This window comes from Zootermopsis nevadensis, unplaced genomic scaffold (assembly GCF_977971745.1).
Source record: "Zootermopsis nevadensis isolate Lab colony 2312 unplaced genomic scaffold, Znev_1.0 Znev_ptg000013l, whole genome shotgun sequence".
NCBI classification, from domain to species: Eukaryota; Metazoa; Arthropoda; class Insecta; order Blattodea; family Termopsidae; genus Zootermopsis; species Zootermopsis nevadensis.
Genome location: NW_028259145.1, coordinates 3229942 through 3252141, shown reverse-complemented (window position 1 = coordinate 3252141; position 22200 = coordinate 3229942). Strand labels below are relative to the sequence as shown.

The window sequence follows — 22200 nt, the reverse complement described above, 5'->3', positions numbered from 1 at the left end:
GTAAATTATTAAACACTCAAAAATTCGATTCCGTCAATTTTAATAGTATATTATATTCTGGGCTTCACTTTCATACCCAATTTAATTTTTTTACAAGGATATTTTATTGGACACATTTTACAGTAATTGCAAGTACACCAATCACCTATCACTTAAATATGATGTTATTGAATATTTCATTGTGGAAGTATATATGTTGTCACACGAAGAATATTTTATTAAAATATTTATTTAATTTTACATTACACTACATGTAATTACTTAAGTGACCCCAGTCATCGTTATAAAGAATAAATGTTCTCAAATTTCATAGGTCCAGCTTCTGCAGATACGCGACATCTGTATATGGTTTACGTGTTACTAACTCGTACAAGCGTCTATACTGAGCACACATGGCATGCAAATGTCCTTTCACCGAAGTCGTATGTCTCAATGTGGCGAACCGCACATATTCTTGCATGTTATTTTGGATTGGAATTTCACTTGTTTCTATTCTCACTCGTCAACGAGAAGACATCCTTACACTGAGATTCACTGTAGGTACCACCCGTTGATACGTGATTTAGCGGTGGTAATTAATCTTGTTAATGGTCCCGAAGAACACTATTTATAGAGCAGAAGTTAACGTTGATACTGACCGACCGAAATCAAATAATTACAACCGTAGTTTAATGGCACTATTCAATCGGGACAAGCCGACTGTTCCAAGACAAAATCAGTACTGACTGACTTCTGATTGGCCCTATATGCCATTCGAAAGTATTGATTTCTTTCCATTGAGGTCATCACAGATGGCACGTCTTATCTTTGGTTCCTTATTTTTCCGACAGGCTGCGTCTTTGTGATTGTACGTCGTGTCCTCGAGTAAATGTGAGGCAATATTTTCAATATATTTTGTTGACATTTGACATACGACACCAATATGTTACCACAAGTTTGACGTGCGCCACGAATTCTGCGCCCACCAAGCATTTCAAAATAATAACCAGAGATTTATTTTCAGCTTTTTGTGAGCCGATTAATATTAATAAATGACGTACTATCATTCACGTATGTTTATTCCGATTCTGTCGTTACATGATACTTGTTTATAGTGAGTTAGATTGGATCATCGTTACGCATGAATCTGCTACGTATTTGCGTCAACATTTACACTGCATAAATTTGCAAGAAATAATTCTTGTGGAAACATTATGTAATTTTAGACGTGTTATGATGTATTACACGCATATAACCACTATTTGTGTTATATGCGGATTGTGTGAGCGCGTAATAACGTTATTGATAAGTGGTAGTGGCCGACTTTGCGCATCCTGAACGTCACGACTTTGATGCCTTCGTTCGAATTTCTGAGAAGCGATAATTCATAATAGAGTATGAATATCATTAACTTACCTGTGGCAAGACGTCCATACAAAATTTCAATAATTTCTGAGCATCCTTTTGCATTTTCCAAAATTCGTGCGCAGGAAACCAATTTGCACTGATCCAGATTACCCCGGCTTGGTTAGTTTGGGTTAGGTTAGGTTAGGTTAGGTTAGGTTAGGTTAGTGGGGCTTCTGCGCAGACGTTGTTGCGCAGTGCAGTCGTATGACGTGCGCATGTGAGGGCACCTTGATTTCGTTATGTTTAATTGTAAATTATTAAACACACAAAAATTCGATTCCGTCAATTTAAATATTATATTATATTCTGGGCTTCACTTTCATACACAATTCAATTTTTTTACAAGGATATTTTATTGGACACACATTTTCAGTAATTGCAAGTACACCAATCACCTATCACTTAATTATGATGTTATTGAATATTTCATTGTGGAAGAATATATGTTGTCACACGAAGAAGAATTTATTAAAATATTTATTTAATTTTACATTACACTACATGTAATTCCTTAAGTGACCCCAGTCATCGTTATAAAGAATAAATGTTCTCAAATTACATAGGTCCAGCTTCTGCAGATACGCGACATCTGTATATGATTTACGTGTTACTAACTCGTACAAACGTCTATACTGAGCACACATGGCATACAAATGTCCTTTCACCGAAGTCGTATGTCTCAATGTGGCGAACCGCACATATTCTTGCATGTTATGTTGGATTGGAGTTTCACTTGTTTCTAATCTCACTCGTCACCGAGAAGACATCCTTACACTGAGATTCACTGTAGGTAGCACCCGTTGATATGTGATTTAGCGGTGGTAATTAATCTTGTTAATGGTCCCGAAGAACACTATTTCTAGAGCACAAATTAACGTTGATACTGACCGACCGAAATCAAATAATTACAACCGTAGTTTAATAACGACTATTCAATCGGGACAAGCTGACTGTTCCAAGACAAAATCAGTACTGACTGACTTTTGATTTGCCCTATATGCCATTCGAAAGTATTGATTTCTTTCCATTGAGGTCATCACAGATGGCACGTCTTATCTTTGGTTCCTTATTTTTCCGACAGGCTGCGTCTTAGTGATTGTACGTCGTGTCGTCGAGTAAATGTGAGGCAATATTTTCAATATACTTTGTTGACATTTGACATACGACCCCAATATGTTACCACAAGTTTGACGTGCGCCACGAATTCTGCGCCCACCAAGCATTGCAAAATAATAACCAGAGATTTATTTTCAGCTTCTTGTGAGCCGATTAATATTAATAAATGACGTACTATCATTCACGTATGTTTATTTCGATTCTTTCGTTACATGATACTTGTTTATAGTGAGTTAGATTGGGTCATCGTTACGCATGAATCTGCTACGTATTTGCGTCAACATTTACACTGCATAAATTTTGCAAGAAATAATTCTTGTGGAAACATTATTTAATTTTAGATGTGTTTTGATGTATTACACTCATATAACCAGTATTTGTCTTATATAGGGATTGTTTGAGCACGTAATATCATTATTGATAACTGGTCGTGGCCGACTTTGCGCATCCTCTAACTCACGATTTTGATGCCTTCGTTCGAATTTCTAAAAAGCGATAATACATTATAGAGTATGAATATCATTAAATTATCTGTGGCATGACGTCCATACTAAATTTCAATAATTTCTGAGCATCCAATTGCATTTTCCAAAATTCGTGCACAGGAAACCAATTTGCACTGATCCAGATTACCCCGTCTTGGTTGGTGTGGGTTAGGTTAGGTTAGGTTAGGTTAGGGGGGCACCTGCGCATACGTTGTTGCGCAGTGCAGTCGTATGACGTGCGCATGTGGGGGCACCTTGATTTCGTTATGTTTAATTGTAAATTATTAAACACTCAAAAATTCGATTCCGTCAATTTAAATATTATATTATATTCTGGTCTTCACTTTCATACCCAATTTAATTTTTTTACAAGGATATTTTATTGGACACATATTTTCAGTAATTGCAAGTACACCAATCACCTATCACTTAAATATGATGTTATTGTATATTTCATTCTGGAAGTATATATGTTGTCACTTGAAGAAGAATTTATTAAAATATTTATTAAATTTTACATTACACTACATGTAATTACTTAAGTGACCCCAGTCATCGTTATAAAGAATAAATGATCTCAAATTACATAGGTCCGGCTTCTGCAGATACGCGACATCTGTATATGATTTACGTGTTACTAACTCGTACAAACTTCTTTACTGAGCACACATGGCATGCAAATGTCCTTTCACCGAAGTCGTATGTCTCAATGTGGCGAACCGCACATATTCTTGCATGTTATGTTGAATTGGTGTTTCACTTGTTTCTATTCTCACACGTCACCGAGAAGACATCCTTACACTGAGATTCAGTGTAGGTAGCACCCGTTGATACGTGATTTAGCGGTGGTAATTAATCTTGTTAATGGTCCCGAAGAACACTATTTCTAGAGCAAAAATTTTCGTTGATACTGACCGACCGAAATCAAATAATTCCAATCGTAGTTTAATGGCGAATATTCAATCGGGACAAGCGACTGTTCCAAGAAAAAATCAGTACTGACTGACTTCTGATTGGTCCTATATGCCATTCGAAAGTATTGATTTCTTTTAATTGAGGTCATCACAGATGGCACGTCTTATCTTTGGTTCCTTATTTTTCCGACTGGCTGGGTCTTTGTGATAGTACGTCGTGTCCTCGAGTAAAAGTGAGGCAATATTTTCAATATATTTTGTTGACATTTGACATACGACACCAATATGTTACCACAAGTTTGACGTGCGCCACGAATTCCGCGCCCACCATGCATTGCAAAATAATGTACCAGAGATTTATTTTCAGTTTTTTTGTGAGTCGATTTATATTAATAAATGACGTACTATCATTCACGTATGTTTATTCCGATTCTTTCGTTACATGATACTTATATATATGGTGAGTTAGATTGGGTCATCCTTACGCATGGATCTGCTACGTATTTGTGTCAACATCTACACTGCATACATTTCGCAAGAAATAATTCTTGTGGAAACATTATGTAATTTTAGACGTGTTATGATGTATTACACGCATATAAGCACTATTTGTGTTTTAAGGGGATTGTGTGAGCGCGTAATATCGTTATTGATAAGTGGTCGTGGCCGACTTTGCGCATCCTGCACCTCACGAATTTGATGCCTTCGTGCGAATTTCTAAAAAGCGATAAGACATAATAGAGTATGAATATCAATAACTTACCTGTGGCATGACGTCCATACAAAATTTCAATAATTTCTGAGCATCCATTTGCATTTTCCAAAATTCGTGCGCAGGAAACCAATTTGCACTTATCCAGATTACCCCGTCTTGGTTGGTTTGGGTTAGGTTAGGTTAGGTTAGGTTAGGTTAGGTTAGGTTAGGTTGTGGGGCACCTGCGCAGACGTTGTTGCGCAGTGCAGTCGTATGACGTTAGCATGTGAGGGCACCTTGAGCTCGTTATGTTTAATTGTAAATTATTAAACACTCAAAAATTCGATTCCGTCAATTTAAATAGTATATTATATTCTGGGCTTCACTTTCATACCCAATTTAATTTTTTTACAAGGATATTTTATTGGACACATATTTTTAGTAATTGCAAGTACACCAATCACCTATCACTTAAATATGAAGTTATTGTATATTTCATTGTGGAAATATAAATGTTGTCACACGAAGAAGAATTTATTAAAATATTTATTTAATTTTACATTACACTACATGTAATAACTTAAGTGACCCCAATCATCGTTATAAAGAATAAATGTTCTCAAATTACATAGGTCCGGCTTCTGCAGATACGCGACATCTGTATATGATTTACGTGTTACTAACTCGTACAAACGTCTTTACTGTGCACACATGGCATGCAAATGTCCTTTCACCAAAGTCGTATGTCTCAATGTGGCGAACGGCACATATTCTTGCATGTTATGTTGAATTGGTGTTTCACTTGTTTCTATTCTCACACGTCACCGAGAAGACATCCTTACACTGAGATTCACTGTAGGTAGCACCCGTTGATACGTGATTTAGCGGTGGTAATTAATCTTGTTAATGGTCCCGAAGAACACTATTTCTAGAGCACAAATTTACGTTGATAATGACCGACCGAAATGACATAATTCCAACATTAGTTTAATGGCGACTATTCAAATGGGACTAGCCGACACTTCCAAGACAGAATCAGTACTGACTGACTTCTGATTGGTCCTATATGCCATTCGAAAGTATTGATTTCTTTCCATTGAGGTCATCACAGATGGCACGTCTTATTTTTGGTTCCTTCTTTTTCCGACAGGCTGTGTCTTTGTGATAGTACGTCGTGTACTCGAGTAAATGTGAGGCAATATTTTCACTATTTTTTTTTGTTGACATTTGACATACGACACCAATATGTTACCAAAAGTTTGACGTGCGCCACGAATTCCGCGCCCACCAAGCATTGCAAAATAATGTACCAGAGATTTATTTTCAGTTTTTTTGTGAGTCGATTTATATTAATAAATGACGTACTATCATTCACGTATGTTTATTCCGATTCTTTCGTTACATGATACTTATATATAGTGAGTTAGATTGGGTCATCGTTAAGCATGGATCTGCTACGTATTTGTGTCAACATCTACACTGCATAAATTTTGCAAGAAATAATTCTTGTGTAAACATTATGTAATTTTAGACGTGTTATGATGTATTACACGCATATAAGCACTATTTGTGTTATAAGGGGATTGTGTGAGCGCGTAATATCGTTATTGATAAGTGGTCGTGGCCGACTTTGCGCATCCTCCACCTAACGACTTTGATGCCTTCGTGCGAATTTCTAAAAAGCGATAAGACATAATAGAGTATGAATATCATTAACTTAACTGTGGCATGACTTCCATACAAAATTTCAATAATTTCTGAGCATCCATTTGCATTTTCCAAAATTCGTGCGCAGGAAACCAATTAGCACTGATCCAGATTACCCCGTCTTGGTTGGTTTGGGTTATGTTAGGTTAGGTTAGGTTAGGTTAGGTTACTGGGGCACCTGCGCAGACGTTGTTTCGCAGTGCAGTCGTATGACGTGCGCATGTGAGGGCACCTTGAGCTCGTTATGTTTAATTGTAATTGTATTTGTGTCACCATCTTCACTGCATACATTTTGCAAGAAATAATTCTTGTGGAAACATTATGTAACTTCAGACGTATTATTATGTATTACATTCATATAAACACTATTTGTGTTATATTGGAACTGCTTAAGCTCGTAATATCGTTGTTGGTAAGTGGTCGTTTCCGATGTTGCGCATCCTCCACCTCACGTCTTGATGGATTATTGGGTATTTATATAAAGCGTTTAGACATAATAGATTACAGATTTGAACATTTTATTTTGAAATGTATCGAGATATACATATCCACACTAACGTCACATTTAGACGGCTCCAACCTCTATGAATTAAGTACATCTGAAATTTATTTGGCTGTCACCATAGGAAACACATGATAGTTGAGGAACGATAGAAGCGGGAAAATTTAACATTTTTCTATATGAGATGTATCCGGGATCGAACAAAACGGACGATCCATGCGGGAAAACGATAGTTCGGGGAACGATAGTTACAGGTTTCTATGTATTACCGAAGTCATTTTAATGTTTCTCGAGCTGAGAGACGCAGGAAAACAATAATACAAAACATAAATAGTGTGTTGGGACACAAGTCTCATATCTGTCCACTTGCTATCGAAACCTTCGCATTAGCTAAGACTGGAATGTCTCTAATTTGCCAATATCAGTGTAATTAAAATACATATTGCTATTCTCGATTTGTGGACAAAGAGACAGGGAAACACGGAGAAGCCATCAGGAGCATTTTTGAAACTTTTCATTCTGAACGAGCCTAGAAATGTGTTGTTTCAATCGAAAGTTATACAGCTTCAGTATTCATCTGGACAGCTGGGGGATAGAGAATGTGTTATACGAACACATCCCACATTCATGCATACATATGGCCGTAAAAGAGATGCAGCAAGCGATATTTCGTATGCGTACCATGCGAGGGCTGGATACTTGTGTTCAGTGCTCTTCTGACCGCACGCGCCAGACTGGGATGTCGGTAATCAAAAGAGACGCAAGCTTTGACAACGTACCACGGGCTTATGAAAATGCAAACTGTGCTTCTGTTTCTGGATAGTGCTTCTTATAAATAATGATGGTGATGATGGAGGCAGCAAGGACCTCTGAAACGTCGTTTAACTTCTACCAGACTACAAAGCGCAACAACCCAGAAGACAGCCATCTGCGAATGACGACTTTACTGATGTGAAGTTTTGGAAATTTTATTTTAGTATGTCGCACGATGGTCTAGCGGTTAGAACGCTGGCTTTGTAATCCTGGGGTCTAGGTTTCGATTCCATCGGTGCCCGAATTTATAACTTGTGTTGGGCAAGGCCGTGGTGTAGGCAACACGGAGGTTTCCTCCGGGGGGTTCCCCGATTTCTCCGCGGCGTCCCAACAATTGCTCCATTCACACACAGAAGAAGGCAATGGCAAACCACTTCTGGATCATCTGCCAAGAACGTATATGAACAGGTCCCAGTCCGAGAAAAATATGGAAGGATCCTGTTCGTATGGACCTGTCGTCAGACAGAACACTAAAAAAATGTGGCACGAAGGAAGTCGCACAAATGAAGGTATTGAAGAGCTTCCTGTTCACGTTCTTATAATCAGTAAATGTCACTGAAGGAGACCGACTAGGATCGAAACATGCTGGGCCCTTTCTAAGAAGCTGCGTAAATAATTGCATTAACCGTATTTTCACACGCACGCACGCATAAAGGCCTGTGAAGTTTTAGGTTACAACTTGTCCCTTACGTTGGATTGCCTTGTCTTTAAGTACTTTGTTATTGGCTTTTAAAACTCTGTAGCTCCAGTTTCAGACCTTGGAATCGTTATTCATTCGTCGATTTAATGAGCCAGTCGTGTGTTCTAAATACCATTTTTTTAACACTCTGTAAAGAAAGTGGAGTAGGATCATGTAACTGTGGTGGGGACCATTCTCAAACAAGATTGATTAAAATAAGTTAGTGCGTCATATACACGTAAAAGATTAGCGAAATAGTGAACATCGGTAGAATGAGGGATGGATGAAATTAAAATGTGTTATGATGAAATGAAAAGCGTATCTCGATCGGATAAATGCCCTAAAGACAGGTGTGATATTGTAAGATTTGAGCTTTTCACAGCGGTGAGTATGAAGATTTCTGTCTTCTGGGTTGTTGCGCTGCGTAGTCTGGTCGATGTTTACCAACTATTCAGAGGTCATACTGCCTCCATCATCAGAGCGATGAGTATGAAGATTTCTGTCTTCTGGGTTGTTTCGCCGTGTAGTATGGTAGATCTTTACCAACGAATCAGCGCCCTGATGACGGAGGCAGTATGACCTCTGAAACGTTGGTTAACATCTACCAGACTACACAGCGCAACAACCCAGAAGACAGAAATCTTCAGGTGTGATATTCTTTCTACACGGCGACGTTTTAAAACTTCTTAAATCGGAGACCTATTCATCTTCAGACCATTCCCGTAACTGTTAGCGGTGTCTCTGTTTACTTTGCGCGTTCCCCTCAGTTGCTCGCTGGTTCTGCGCAGTGTCACAGTCGCTTGTCGCAGGTTGTGGCCGTAGGATGTAAGCCTGCTGGTTCGCCGTTATTGGCGTTGACGATAGGGGCTCAGGAGTTGACATGTGGCGTGTGATTGTGACTTCCGTAAGCAGTGAGAGATTTTCGCGGGTCCATTGTCAACATTAAAGAAGAGTTGTGAAGTTGGTTTACGGAACATTTTACTTTGAATATTTAATTTGCGGTGTGGTCCTAATTATAAATCATATTTAATGACATGATACGCAAGATGAAAGGTTTTAACACGTTATGTCCTTATTTTCAATGAAAACATCAAGGTTATTACTACATTAAAGCAATTTGTTAAGAATAATAGACTGTTGTCAGTTTAGTTGATACAAGTAACTGGTTTTGTATCCACTGAAGTCGCCACAAAATGTAACACGGGCTAACTGTGGTTCATTGTAAACGTGCATTAAAACCAAATTTAAATCATGAGTTTGGTTAGGGAACTTTTGAACTGAAACAAGATCACAAAATTTCTTTAGTTTCAGATATGTATAAAAGGGTCTGTTACGACAGAACTAATGTTAATTTGACCACTGCAATCGACACTGTCCGACACATGGCCAAATAAACTTCTCAGAGTTATTCACAATTCCTTCGACAACAGTTTTAATGTTCTTTAATTTAAATTAATATTATTTATGTCGTTTCGTTGTCAGTTGGATATTATCTGTGATTTTATTCGTAACATTTATAATCTTCGGGATCAATACTGCGATGTGTATAGATTCTTTAATGTCATTGCCACAAATTAAAAAGACATATTGGCTGTGAAGACTCATCTGTTTCTTACGTATGCCTTGTGCTGAATGCTGTTCTGGTGCCCAGTTTGACTGTTTTGCGTGTGTCGTTCATAATTTGCTATTGTGAGGACTTGGTTGGTCTGCAGTCTTTGTTCTTATGCGTGCGGTCTCCATGCGCTAAGAAGAAAAAATAAAATGTCTCTATCCTCCAAACCCTTGGACTTACATTGACGTGATTCTGACATGACGATGACATATACGGTACCTCAATGTGACATAAGGTTTGTCTCTCAGGTTCCCACAGATCGCGAGATGTATGCCTTTAAACTTGAGTTTCGAATACCCCTGAAAAATTTAAATGTCTCTATCCTCCAAAACCCTTGGACATACATTGACGTGACTCTGACATGACAATGACATATACGTGACCTCATACTGACATGAGTTTTGTCTCTCAGATTCCTACAGATCGCGAGATATATGCCTTTGAAAAATTGAGTGTCGAATAACCCTGAAAAATTAAAATGTCTCTATCCTCCAAACCCTTGGACTTACATTGACGTGACTCTGACACGACGATGACATATACGTTACCTCAAAGTGACATAAGTTTTTTCTCTCAGATTGCTACAGATCGCGAGATATATGCCTTTGAAAAATTGAGTTTCGAATAACCTTGAAAAAGTAAAAATGTCTCTATCCTGCACACCCTTGGACATACATGGACGTGACTCAGACAAGAAGTTGACATATACGTGACCTCATACTGACATGAGTTTTGTCTCTCAGATTCCTGCAGATCGCGAGATATATGCCTTTGAAAAATTGAGTTCCGAATACCTCTGAAAAATTAAAATGTCTCTATTCTCTAAACCCTTGGACTTACATTGACGTGACTCTGACATGACGATGACATATACGTTACCTCAAAGTGACATAAGTTGTTTCTCTCAGATTGCTACAGATCGCGAGATATATGCCTGTGAATTTAACTTCGCCATTGAAAAGCCACCAGGCGAGGTCCCATGACACATGTCTACATGCCGCTCTGATAACAGTAACATTTTTGGAGGATGCGTTACATAAAGTGAGCAGTGATCTCATGTGCAAAGATTCCAACAGCCAATGGAAACTGCTCGCTCCCTCCCGTCGACAGAGAGCGGTACAGAACGAGTGGCCCTAATCACAGTAATGTAGAGGTGTTCTTCAAGGCCGGACTTGTGTGCGTGTGTCAGCTGTAACGTTGAAACGAGATTTGGATGTAAGTTGCCTGGTGATTATGTAACAGTAAGTGTAGAAACTCAGCTGCAGGTTTTGAATTTGAACGATTTTTAAAGCATTACATTCATTTCGCTATGGACATATTGACCGTCTTCATTTGACCTATCATATACTTACACACGCACATTCATTCGACTTCCCCTGGACAGTTGTTTAGCTGCTAAACAAAGGCGAAGGTCAATAGAGTACGTTCTACGCATTTCAGTGCATCTCTAAAGATGGACATCGGAATGGAATAATATGTAGTATTAACAACATGTTAATAGGGAAATAAATGTCTTTAGTTGTGGTGTATTTAGTGAGGCTGACAGTATTTACCGTCGAAGGATGCGGAGAATGGATTGGTGAGGATGTGGTAGGGTCTGGTCGTGACCAAATGTAAGGAACTTTTTCGGATTTTAACTCGAGGGACTGAGAAAAAGCACGTAAATCATGTGGACCAGCGGAACACGAAACAAAAGTGCTAATCAGCAACTATTTGTACATCGCGTAGATCCATGTGAGGGTGATGAAATCAGGTCAGAGGAGCTATGTGGAGAAAATAAACAAGCCACGAGTCGTCAACCTGCCGCCCGCGGGTCGGATGCGGTTCACGGTATCTCTTCGTGTGGCTGTTTTAATATATTAGTACATAAAATTCAACTAGGACCGTTTGTAGGGTGTGTCAAATCGGGGCGAAAACCCAAGCCTCGAAATTCGACATCTCGGTGTTTGGTTAATTTTATGGTTTCGACAGTAGTCACTCTGAAAAGGTGGCGAAGACCTCAGTATATAATAAGTCAGTTACCTAGTGATTCGGCTTAGGCAGTAATATTCGAAGTTACTGCCGGAACACGTTCGAGCTCGACGTCGTTACGAAATTTGAGTTGTAATGTATTTCTCAAGTGTTAGGAGTGACCAGGTACACACTTAGCCAGTCATTATTAAGCCAGGTGAAGCTGTGACGTAGAATGACTTGGCTGTCTCAAGTATCATGGAAGTAAACTGTTTGCTTCTCTCATTACGAGATAAATGTTAATGTCCAAGACCTTGTAATATTGACACAAAGACAATATGGACTGTTTGATGACAACGTCGAACATTACGATAAGGACGCATACTCAAGATCTGTTGCCTACGGGCCTTTCCCCCCCCCCCCCCCCGCCAATATCGTAGACTTTAATGTAGAATTACAGGAATAAATATAAAAAGCGATCAGGTAATACATGAAGAAAAATGCAGATTTATTTTTTTAAGGTGGATCTATGGGAGATAGGAGTTGAAGGAGACTGGATTTTGTTGGCTCATGACAGGGTCCGGTGGAGGGCTTTGATTAATTCGGTGATGAACCTTCGGGTTCGGTAAGCCATCTAGTTAGTTAGTTAGTGTTTCATCTCGTAATTTGATTTTAATTCTGAGGAAATATACGCAGAACTTGTAGGGGTCGCTGATTTCAAAACTAAGAATGAAACCCAGAATTTTTAACGTACGGAGTAGGAATCTAAACTGCAAATTTGCATTTTTCGATACGTAAGTTCGTCCAGTGTGCAGAAGTGTTGAAATACTCTCTTCTGGTTCGTGGAAGTGCTTGCTTGATTTATTATGACGCAACTGTACAGGGACGAGCCCTTGTCTACGGTCTGTGTGAGACTCGTAGAATTTCGCAATCAGGTTTTACACACGTCTTCTAATTGCTGGTTGCCAGTGGTCCGTCCGTCCGTCCGTTTCTTATTGGAACCTACTACATGGATCTTGTTTCAGTTCGGTGTGGGATTTTTATGAAATCTTGTATTAACCTTCGGTTTATAAAGTTGTTTTATTTTTCTAATCTTTGGATTTGTACAAAGATAACAGAAGATGCACCTGCGGAAATGTTTGTGAGAGTGGGAGGTCTATGGGGCTTTAATATTAAGTGTCGAACATAAAGCTTCTACTGCCATGATTTTGGTCTTCCGCAAGGATTTGTTTTGGGGCTTCTACTCTCTGACATATCCATTAATGACTTCTGTAATGAATTTAATTATTCTAGGCATCTTCTTTTCGCTGACGACATCAAAACCTTACGTGACATTTAATCTTGTAACGACTGCAAACGATTTCAATCTGACGTTGATTCTATACAAGGTTCGTCCACTGCTGATGTCATGAAACTCAGTATTGGCAGAACCAATGTAATTTATTTCTCAGGATAAAACCAATAGCCTACGTTGATCTGCGACTGTAAACTTTGCCGGTCATCTGTAACACGTATTGACTCTTAAGGAATTGGGAATTTTAATTTATTCTTAATTTTGACTCATATTTTCACGGTGTTTAAAGTTATTGGGTTTTGTTCGCACTTTATAATTTTCTTTTTGTTCTTTTGAATGCCTGTACATCTTATATTTAACCTTAGATCCAATCTTGAATACGCCATGTCATTTGGAATTCTGTCACAAATATTCTAACGCTCTCGAGAATTTAAAACCCAACACTTTCTGCAAGGAGATGTATTGCAATGAAGCACTTTCTCTCGTCCAAGTTTACCGTGACTTGAAATACTGTCCTTCCCACCTGGAAGCTGTTGTTCTTCGAATATCCCTACTCGGTGTCACAGAGACTTTTGTTATGTTCAATTTGAGCCCTGCAGGGACTGATATATTTGGAACAAAAATTATTTCACTTGGTCGCATTCTATACTGACTGTGGTAATGTATATTCAGCAGAAATTTGCCCTTGTGTATTAACTTTCTCTACAGCCGGGTAATTTATTGATGATCTGTTTGTTGCTATTTTGTTATGTTTAATATTGAGTTCATTCATCTCTTGTGCTGTTTTTATAATTGGCCTTCTGACTTTTGATTCAGTAGACTAATAATAAACAACTGAATTATTATTAATTTTATCTAGCCCATTTACTTGTAATTAACAGTTGAACTCAGGAAATTATTGTATTTAAATATTTCCCTTTGTTCATATTTTGGGTTTTTCATTTTGTAAGTTTTTTCTCATTTTTATTGTTTACTGTTTTTATTTAGTATTAATATTTTATTTTATTTATTATATTACTTAGGCATGTTTGTTTTTGTATTTGTAATGTGCTGTTGTCAGTGCTTGGCTGTTATTGGCCATATTTGGCTGTTGTCAAGCCCTTAAATTAATTGAATTGAATTGAATTAAAGTGATTGAATTGAGGATGTCGCTGCCGTGGCTTGTGACGCTGGTTCTGCTGCTGTTCGTGAATCAGAGCCATGGCGCTAGGATCTTGGGCTTGTATCCCTTCCCATCGAGAAGCCACCTCATCGTCCAAAATGCTCTGATTTTCGAGCTAGCCAGTCGAGGGCACCAGGTTACAGTGGTCAGTCCTTTTCCCGTAAAGGAGCCCATTCCAAATTACACACACATCACAGTGGAGTCAGATGTGAATGCGTTAATGGGAGGTCATGGTAAGCGAATTGCTGCATCGTGCAATACATGTTGTAGTGCAAGGTTATTTCCTACCAGAAATAATTTCACAGTATTATCAGCTGCAAATGGATTTCGTTTAATGATGTAATGTCTTCATAGTAAATCATCAACAAACTAAATAATGTGTTCCTTTTTGCTTGTAACATATCAAATTATTAGACGATGTTTTCTACTTGGGAAGTTAACATAGGGGCCCGGTGGATTGAAACACTCCGATTCGGCTCCACTTGAAGCTTTCTGTCTTCTGGCTTGTTGCGCTGTGTAGTCTGGTCGATGTTAACCAACGTTTCAGACGTCATACTGCCTCCGTCATCAGAATCGCCCTGAAGACGGAGGCAGTATGACCTCTGAAACGTTGGTTAACATCGACCAGACTACACAGCGCAACAACCCAGAAGACAGGAATCTTCATACTCTGATGACGGAGGCAGTATGACCTCCGAAACGTTGGTTAACATCGACCATACTACACAGCGCAACAACCCAGAAGACAGAAATCTTCATACTCTGATAACGGAGGCAGTATGACCTCTGAAACGTTGGTTAACATCGACCAGACTACACAGCGCAACAACCCAGAAGACTGGAATCTTCATACTCTGATGACGGAGGCAGTATGACCTCCGAAACGTTGGTTAACATCTACCATACTACACGGCGCAACAACCCAGAAGACAGAAATCTTCATACTCTGATGATGGAGGCAGTATGACCTCTGAAACTCTGGTAAACATCCACCTGACTACACAGCGCAACAACCCAGAAGACAGAAATCTTCATACTCTGATGACGGAGGCAGTATGACCTCTGAAACGTTGGTTAACATCGACCAGACTACACAGCGCAACAACCCAGAAGACAGAAATCTTCACACTCACCGCTGTGAAAACCTCAAATCATACATCGGCCCTAGTTCTTCATCATGCTAGTGGACCTCCTCCGACTTCATGGCTAAATATTAGATGTCGACTCTTAACTGTTTCTTTGTAATTCACGATTTTATTTTGCACTTAATTCACTGTTACACCGTGAGGCTTGTACGAGGATTACACGTTTCCCGCAATGGTTCAGTTTTGTAGCGTGTTTGCCTATGACGCCGGCTGCCAGGTTTAGATTCGCGTTAAGTAGTGCCCGTCATTACCATGTTTATAATTGTTTTGGAGGCCGTAAACTTTGATTTATTTTTCAACTAAACATTTTTTTACTGTCTTTTCTTCCTTTATTCACATCCGAGAACGAGGAGAATGTAGTTTAATTCAACTCCAAATGTTATTTACGATAGTGTTGAAGTACTAATTTCAATGATTTTGTCTCTTTCAGTCGAGATCGAGATTAGCTTCTAACGGGACAGATTCTTCAATTTCACCTGAAAACGGGGGAGGAGCCATCTTTTTGAGGGAGAATAATGACGATTAAAAAGTCGAAAAAATTGAAATTAAGAATGAAGTTGTTTTCTCAAAATAAAGGCTGAAAATGAACAGTTAAAATTCGAAATATTTGCAGGATGGGCCACAGATTTACAGAAGAAACACAAAATCAGAGGGAGACCCGTGACAAAATATATTAGCAGTAATTGCATTTGAAGAAACAGTTGAATCTGTTGAATTGTGTGAATCAAAACAGACGCTTCCAGTAGGCCTAAATTATTATGACGACTACCGTCATTTCCATAATGTTTTCCATCCAAAATTCTTGAGGTAAACAACATATCTTAGTGTACTGATGGTTTTCACTGATTAAATATAGCAAACATTCTATTTTATAATTACGATAATGACTGTGTAGGCTTAAATTAACTATACTTACTAAATTATATCAATAAATGTTTCTTTACCTTACAGCATGAAAATAACAATTATAATAAAGTCTTAGATAATTTCTTGTAAAAAAAATTCAAAATTCTTGGGGTTTAAATTAACGAAGACAATTTACGCACAGCAGGATCATGTTTTTGACGTCGAATTTTTCTGATTTTTAATAAGTTGTTTAAGTATATATTTACTTGAATTTTAGAAAGAAATTCTGACAGCCTGAAGTCAGCTATCCCTAGGTTTATGTCCACGTGGGCACGGGTTAAATTTTGCTCCTTAGAAGGAGCTTGGGGGATGAAAGCTACGCAGATTGAGCTACAGGATTCAACCTTCAACAATCGGAATTGTATTTGTAAATAATATCCACTAATTAAAATTGCATTCTTTGCAGCTCCAGTAAATGTATTCGACATGCAGTCAATTGGGCCCTTGAAAATGACATTCTTTATGTGGTTAATGGGTGAAGCGTTGTGCGACCACGTACTGCAAAATGACAACATCCAGAAACTGATCCATTCTAAAGATCTTCATTTCGATCTTGTGATCGTTGAAGTCTTTATTAACGAATGCGTCTTAGGATTCGCTCATAAATTTAACGCTCCCATTATACAAGTCTGCACATACGGAGGAGGAAATTTCATGGCTGACTGGGTCGGAAGTCCTAATCCTTACTCTTACGTTCCCGATGAGTTCCTTCCTTACGAAGATAAGATGAATTTCTGGGAAAGAATGCACAATACACTCGTTGGTACACTGAGACACGTCGGAAGGCACCTGATCCACGTGCCGAAACAAAATGCCGTGATGCAGAAATATTTCAACTATACAGACAAATTTCCACCCGTGTGGGAGCTGGAATACAGAACGTCCTTGGTCCTTCTCAACTCACACTTCAGTCTCAGCTACCCGAAGCCTCTCTCTCCAAACTACGTGCAGGTTGGCGGAATGCACGTGAAACCTCCGAAGAAGCTTCCACAGGTGAGAAACGTGAAACCAGTAATTCTTGTTTTCAGTTAAATCAAAATATGATGGTCCTTTTTCAGTTCGTTATTTCGTGTACCGCAAAATGCTAACATTTTAGGAGAATGATTCATCGAAAGATCACCGAAGAAAACGACCACGGATTCTTTGATGGTACAGCCCCGACTTAGGGAAGCCAGAGTCATTGCATCTGGCCTGTGTTGCCGGGGTCACGACCTCTTCGATTACGTAGCAAGAATGATAATTTGCTAAGCAATCAACCAAGAATTTCGGCTATCTATAAATTAGAGGCTACTGATGTCACTTAACGAAAATTAAGATGGCATTTGGGCCCATATTAAGACAAATTATTTTGATGTTATTGTTCTAACTGATTCGTGGTATAAGTTACATTTTGGTACCGTTAAAACGTATGGGACAAATTTCAGTGTTAATATGTGCGAGGAAATTGTGTGACGATCAAAAACATGCAAGAATTATATGTAATTGGTCATATGATTTTCAAATTAAATAAAGATCATAGACATTCTCAAACTAGTGAATTTCTTTTATGCCAGGAATTGCAGAAATATCTTGACGAAGCTCCACATGGAGTGATCTACTTCAGCATGGGCTCAACCCTGCAAAGCTCGGAACTGCCTGAATCAATAAGAAAAGCTATCCTTGAAGCGTTCTCCAAGTTTAAACAACGGGTGTTATGGAAATGGGAGACGGACACGTTGCCAGGGCAACCAAAAAACGTAAGGCTCGGGAAATGGCTGCCTCAATCCGACATTCTTGGTGAGCGCTCGTATATCGGCAAATTCTGTACGTAAAAAAAGTAAATTGTCCCACTAACGCCATGTAGGCGCATTGGGGGAGTGGAGGTATAGCTCCTACTCTGTACGTAGTTAAGCAAATTTGTGAAGATAATGTAAATTCCATCAGATGTGATTAAGTAACTTCTGATTCCATTATGATATAAGTACCTTTGACGATTATTTACTTTATTGTAGTATAAAAGTTTTCTTGTTATTAACGCAAAATACCACTTCAGGATATGGTCTGTTTACGTCAAAGAAACTAACATAATTGTTTGGTAATAAGCGATGGACCCAAATATGCTGTTTGGATAGCCAGTCTTCTGGAGAAGAAAGAGTTGCATGCAATTTGTGTGCAGTATTATAACCAGATAGACAATACTCATATGCTCAGGTAGACACGGTAGAATCAGAGTATGCAAATTCCCGTTGGAATTGATAGGAGCGTGTGTTTAATGCAGCTCATCCCAACGTCCGACTCTTCATCACTCATGGCGGACTGCTGAGCATGCAGGAAGCCATCTACAGGGGAGTTCCTCTGCTTGGGATTCCCATATTCGGCGATCAGGGTCTGAATATGGGCAGGGCCGTTTCAGCAGGATACGGGCTCAAGATTGACTTCGTAAACGTCACTACAGAGTCCTTGACGTGGGCTATCAGAGAAATCATCGAAACTCCAACGTACGTTCTGACGTTTCTTCCCTTATTACTTTATTTTCTTCTTCTTCTTCTTCTTCTCCTTCTTCTTCTTCTTCTTCTTCTCCTTCTTCTCCTTCTTCTTCTTCTCCTTCTTCTCCTTCTTCTTCTTCTCCTTCGTCTCCTTCTTCTTCTCCCTTACTAGTGGTGAACCCAGCGACTATAGCTGAAAATTTCTGACTGTATCAATTTCCTTGTGTGCGATTGTTCGACGATTCTAGCACGTCAGCATTTTTCTGAGATCTATTGAATGCATTCCTGATAATCTTTTCAGGTGTTTCTGGAATTCTTTACTTTCATTTTTCTTGGCCTCATAAAGCACTGGATGTTCCACTTTCGCAGAATTTCTCTACTTGCATTTTGGTATTTTAATTTATTTTCGGTCTTTTTCTATATTAAATTCCTACCCGATTGTACTGTTACATCCGTAGTGAAGCAGATATCATCTTTCTTTGTATTATCTTGTGTCTTTCCTGTGTACCAGAATTTCTCCGTTTGCTTGTACTTCTATATTCCACATTACTTTTATAACTTCCTGTTTACAAACTCGCTTAAGTATGTCTCTTGTTTCAGTCCAAATTTCTTGAATACTGAGTAATGCAGATTTTTACGGATTTCTTCGTATCTTAATATCTTTGCCAGAATTTGCATCCTGACACAAAGTGGTGAATAGTTTCTTCATATCGGAAACATTTATTTTACATTGTTTCTTTTTTAATACCTCCAGACTTAATCCATAGGTAGGACTTCCTTATTCACCTGGTTCTTGTCTAAGCTACTTGGAGGTTGTCCATGCACTCACGTTCTCAGCTGTTATGTTTGTTATTAGTCTTCTTTCACTTTAACAAGATTGAAGTCGATGATTTCTGTCTTCTGGGTTGTTGCGCCGTGTAGTCTGATAGACGTTTACCGGCTTTTCAGAGGTCATACTGCCTTCAACATCAGTGCTTAAGGAAGTATTTACATTATTTTTGTTATGAGAAACGTTCCATAAATGCAAGGAAAACATGTTAAGTTGGTCGGAGATTCATAAACAAACAAGACTTAAGAAACAACAAGGCGCTGAAGCAATGTGTGATTCATTTTATGAGACGTGCACATATAAAATGTTTCACACTTCAGCTAGGTGTCTGTAGCACAAAGTAAGCGGATCGTCTACGCTTTATTCTTTGTTAAACATTTAAATATTTCTGTTTGGGCACTTTGGCCGGCCTGCCATTTATATTCAATTTCAAGGTGTGTTCTTAACGCGAATTTCCAAACTTTGGGTAATATGAAAAATTCAGCCATCCATTTTAAAATACAAGAAGTAATACAGTTTTAACTATTATGTATGTTTTCAAGCACAGAGCGTCCTACTTTCATTATTTAATTTTTAAACCATCACAGGTACCGTGAAAACGCCCAGCGTCTGTCCAGAATCTACCGGGACCAGCCACTCACTCCACTGGATCAGGCCGTGTTCTGGACGGAGTACGTGATCAGGCACAAGGGAGCGCCTCACATGCGTTCAGCTTCACTCGACCTCACCTGGTACCAGTACTTCCTGCTAGATGTCATCGCTGTTTTAACATTGGCTGCAGTATCATCTGTAATTGGAGTGTTCCTGATTCTGAGGTCAATCGTGAGAAAGATTTGTAGTGGTAGGCGCCAGGACACGGATGACTTGTTAAGACAGAAGAAAAGGAGTTAAATTTAACCTTAGATCCTGTATGCCTGTATGCATTCTCCATTTGCTGACACTCCTTTTAAGGATTTTGCTTCAATTTCTCTTCAGCAATGAATAAAATTGTCACGGTAATTGTGCAATTATATTTGATAATTTTAGTCCTGTAAGAATTTGAACATAAGCTCTTCATTACTTTTAAGTGATTCCGCTTCATACTTCAGAACACTTAACATATATAAATTCGTACTTCTATGTACACTTTTCAGACTTACTGTACTTTCCGTATGCTGAGTGCCTGTCTGCACTCACTTGCCCATGGGGTGCATTAAGTCCAGAATTGTAAAAGCTATAACTGTTAATGACCCGAAATATTTTGACAGATGGAGAAAGTGGGAACGGTTAGTCTAATTCCCGTAGGTCATAAATTCGCCTGACAACGTTACGTAAATTTAGCTCTATCGTCGTGTAATCCTATTCCTCAGTTTGAGTGTCCCAAAACGACTTACATGCATTGAAGTGTGAAATATTAACTTCGTTATCGACTTCCGTGTGTTTTGTTTACGAGGAGAACCTAACGTGGTCTACCTTTTCGCCGTATTCTTTCCCACGATTCAGATACGGAAAATTGAGTTTCGAGGAACGCGAATTGATTTTGAAGTGGCCCTCGAAATTCGAGAATGTGCTTGAAGTGAAAGTGATTTGGAAACCACGCCTCCAACGCGACTAACAATTACGAGAATTCGAGGTCAATTTGAGACGTAATGTGTAAGCAACGATCTAGTAGACCGCGTAAATGAAGGACTGAGGACACTTCTGCTGTGTCGTTTGCTCAGTCACCGAAGAAATGCTTAAGGCGATTCGCTAACGACATCGGAATTTCCAAACGAAGTGTACACAAGATTCTTAAAACAGCTAAGTGGAAATGTTAATACGTGCCAAGGTTGTTTCATGGAATGACTGAAGACGATCCTGACCGCAGACTTGAGTTTTGTGAATGGATTCAGAAGAAGGTGGGTCAGAACGCAAAGTCCCTGGGCATGTTTGTCTGGAGTCATCAGCCGACATTTAAGTGAACCTGAAAAATTGAGTACTCGTCTTCTAAAAATTTGAACGTGCGTGTTAACAAGGCAGTAAATTTACCAAGACTCTCAGTCTGGTTTGATGTGTCATCTTGGGGTGTTGTAAGACCGTTCTTGGAAGGGACTGTGACCCTTTCTGCGTACCTAAGCATGCTCCAAGAATCCATTGTCTCTGTACGGAGACGAGGACACGTGGTATCAACAAGACTGGGCAAGACGACATTACGGCGTCATAACCCCGAAGGCCACAATTCTCAATTAAGTTGTTGTTGAATAACGAAGTGATGTAACAAGTATTTATTGTTGGATCCTACGTATTACATAGGCAGTTTCACAGATCAAATGATACACAGTATCTTTCTTTGCGCACGAAATTTCTCTGGTGAGGACGTTTTAATAACTTACCTCTGTATGGCATTAGTGTATATGGCTGGAGGTCAAATAAAAAGCAGCTAATGAGAGTTCTTAAAGTTTTTGTCCGAATGCCTCTTTTCGAATTCCCCGTCCGTTTCAGACTTCAGAACTGCCAGAAATGTTAATGGTCGTCTGTTAAAAGGTTCAGCCAATCACCATCTGGAAGCTAAGGGCGGACTCA

At 39.0% G+C, this 22200-nt stretch overlaps 1 protein-coding gene across 7 annotated transcripts in view; it reads left to right on the top strand.

The window, feature by feature from the left end:
- The window catches only part of LOC110826503 (UDP-glycosyltransferase UGT5), a 73451-nt gene extending 51385 nt beyond the window's left edge, over window positions 1-22066 (top strand). Inside the window, exons 1-6 of one of the 7 annotated variants that reach the window (XM_087348796.1) lie at window positions 9085-9256; window positions 14284-14547; window positions 16772-17358; window positions 17919-18141; window positions 18623-18842; window positions 20247-22066. In XM_087348796.1, coding sequence (XP_087204922.1) covers window position 9256; window positions 14284-14547; window positions 16772-17358; window positions 17919-18141; window positions 18623-18842; window positions 20247-20550 — 1599 coding nt within the window. In that variant the 5' untranslated portion in view covers window positions 9085-9255 and the 3' untranslated portion in view covers window positions 20551-22066. Of the gene's footprint in view, window positions 1-9084; window positions 9257-9310; window positions 9392-10818; window positions 11124-14283; window positions 14548-14934; window positions 16267-16771; window positions 17359-17918; window positions 18142-18622; window positions 18843-20246 lie in introns of those variants that run through there. The other 6 variants (XM_087348799.1, XM_087348797.1, XM_087348798.1 and 3 more) reach the window with 6 other exon arrangements.
- Window positions 22067-22200: the final 134 nt, after the last annotated feature.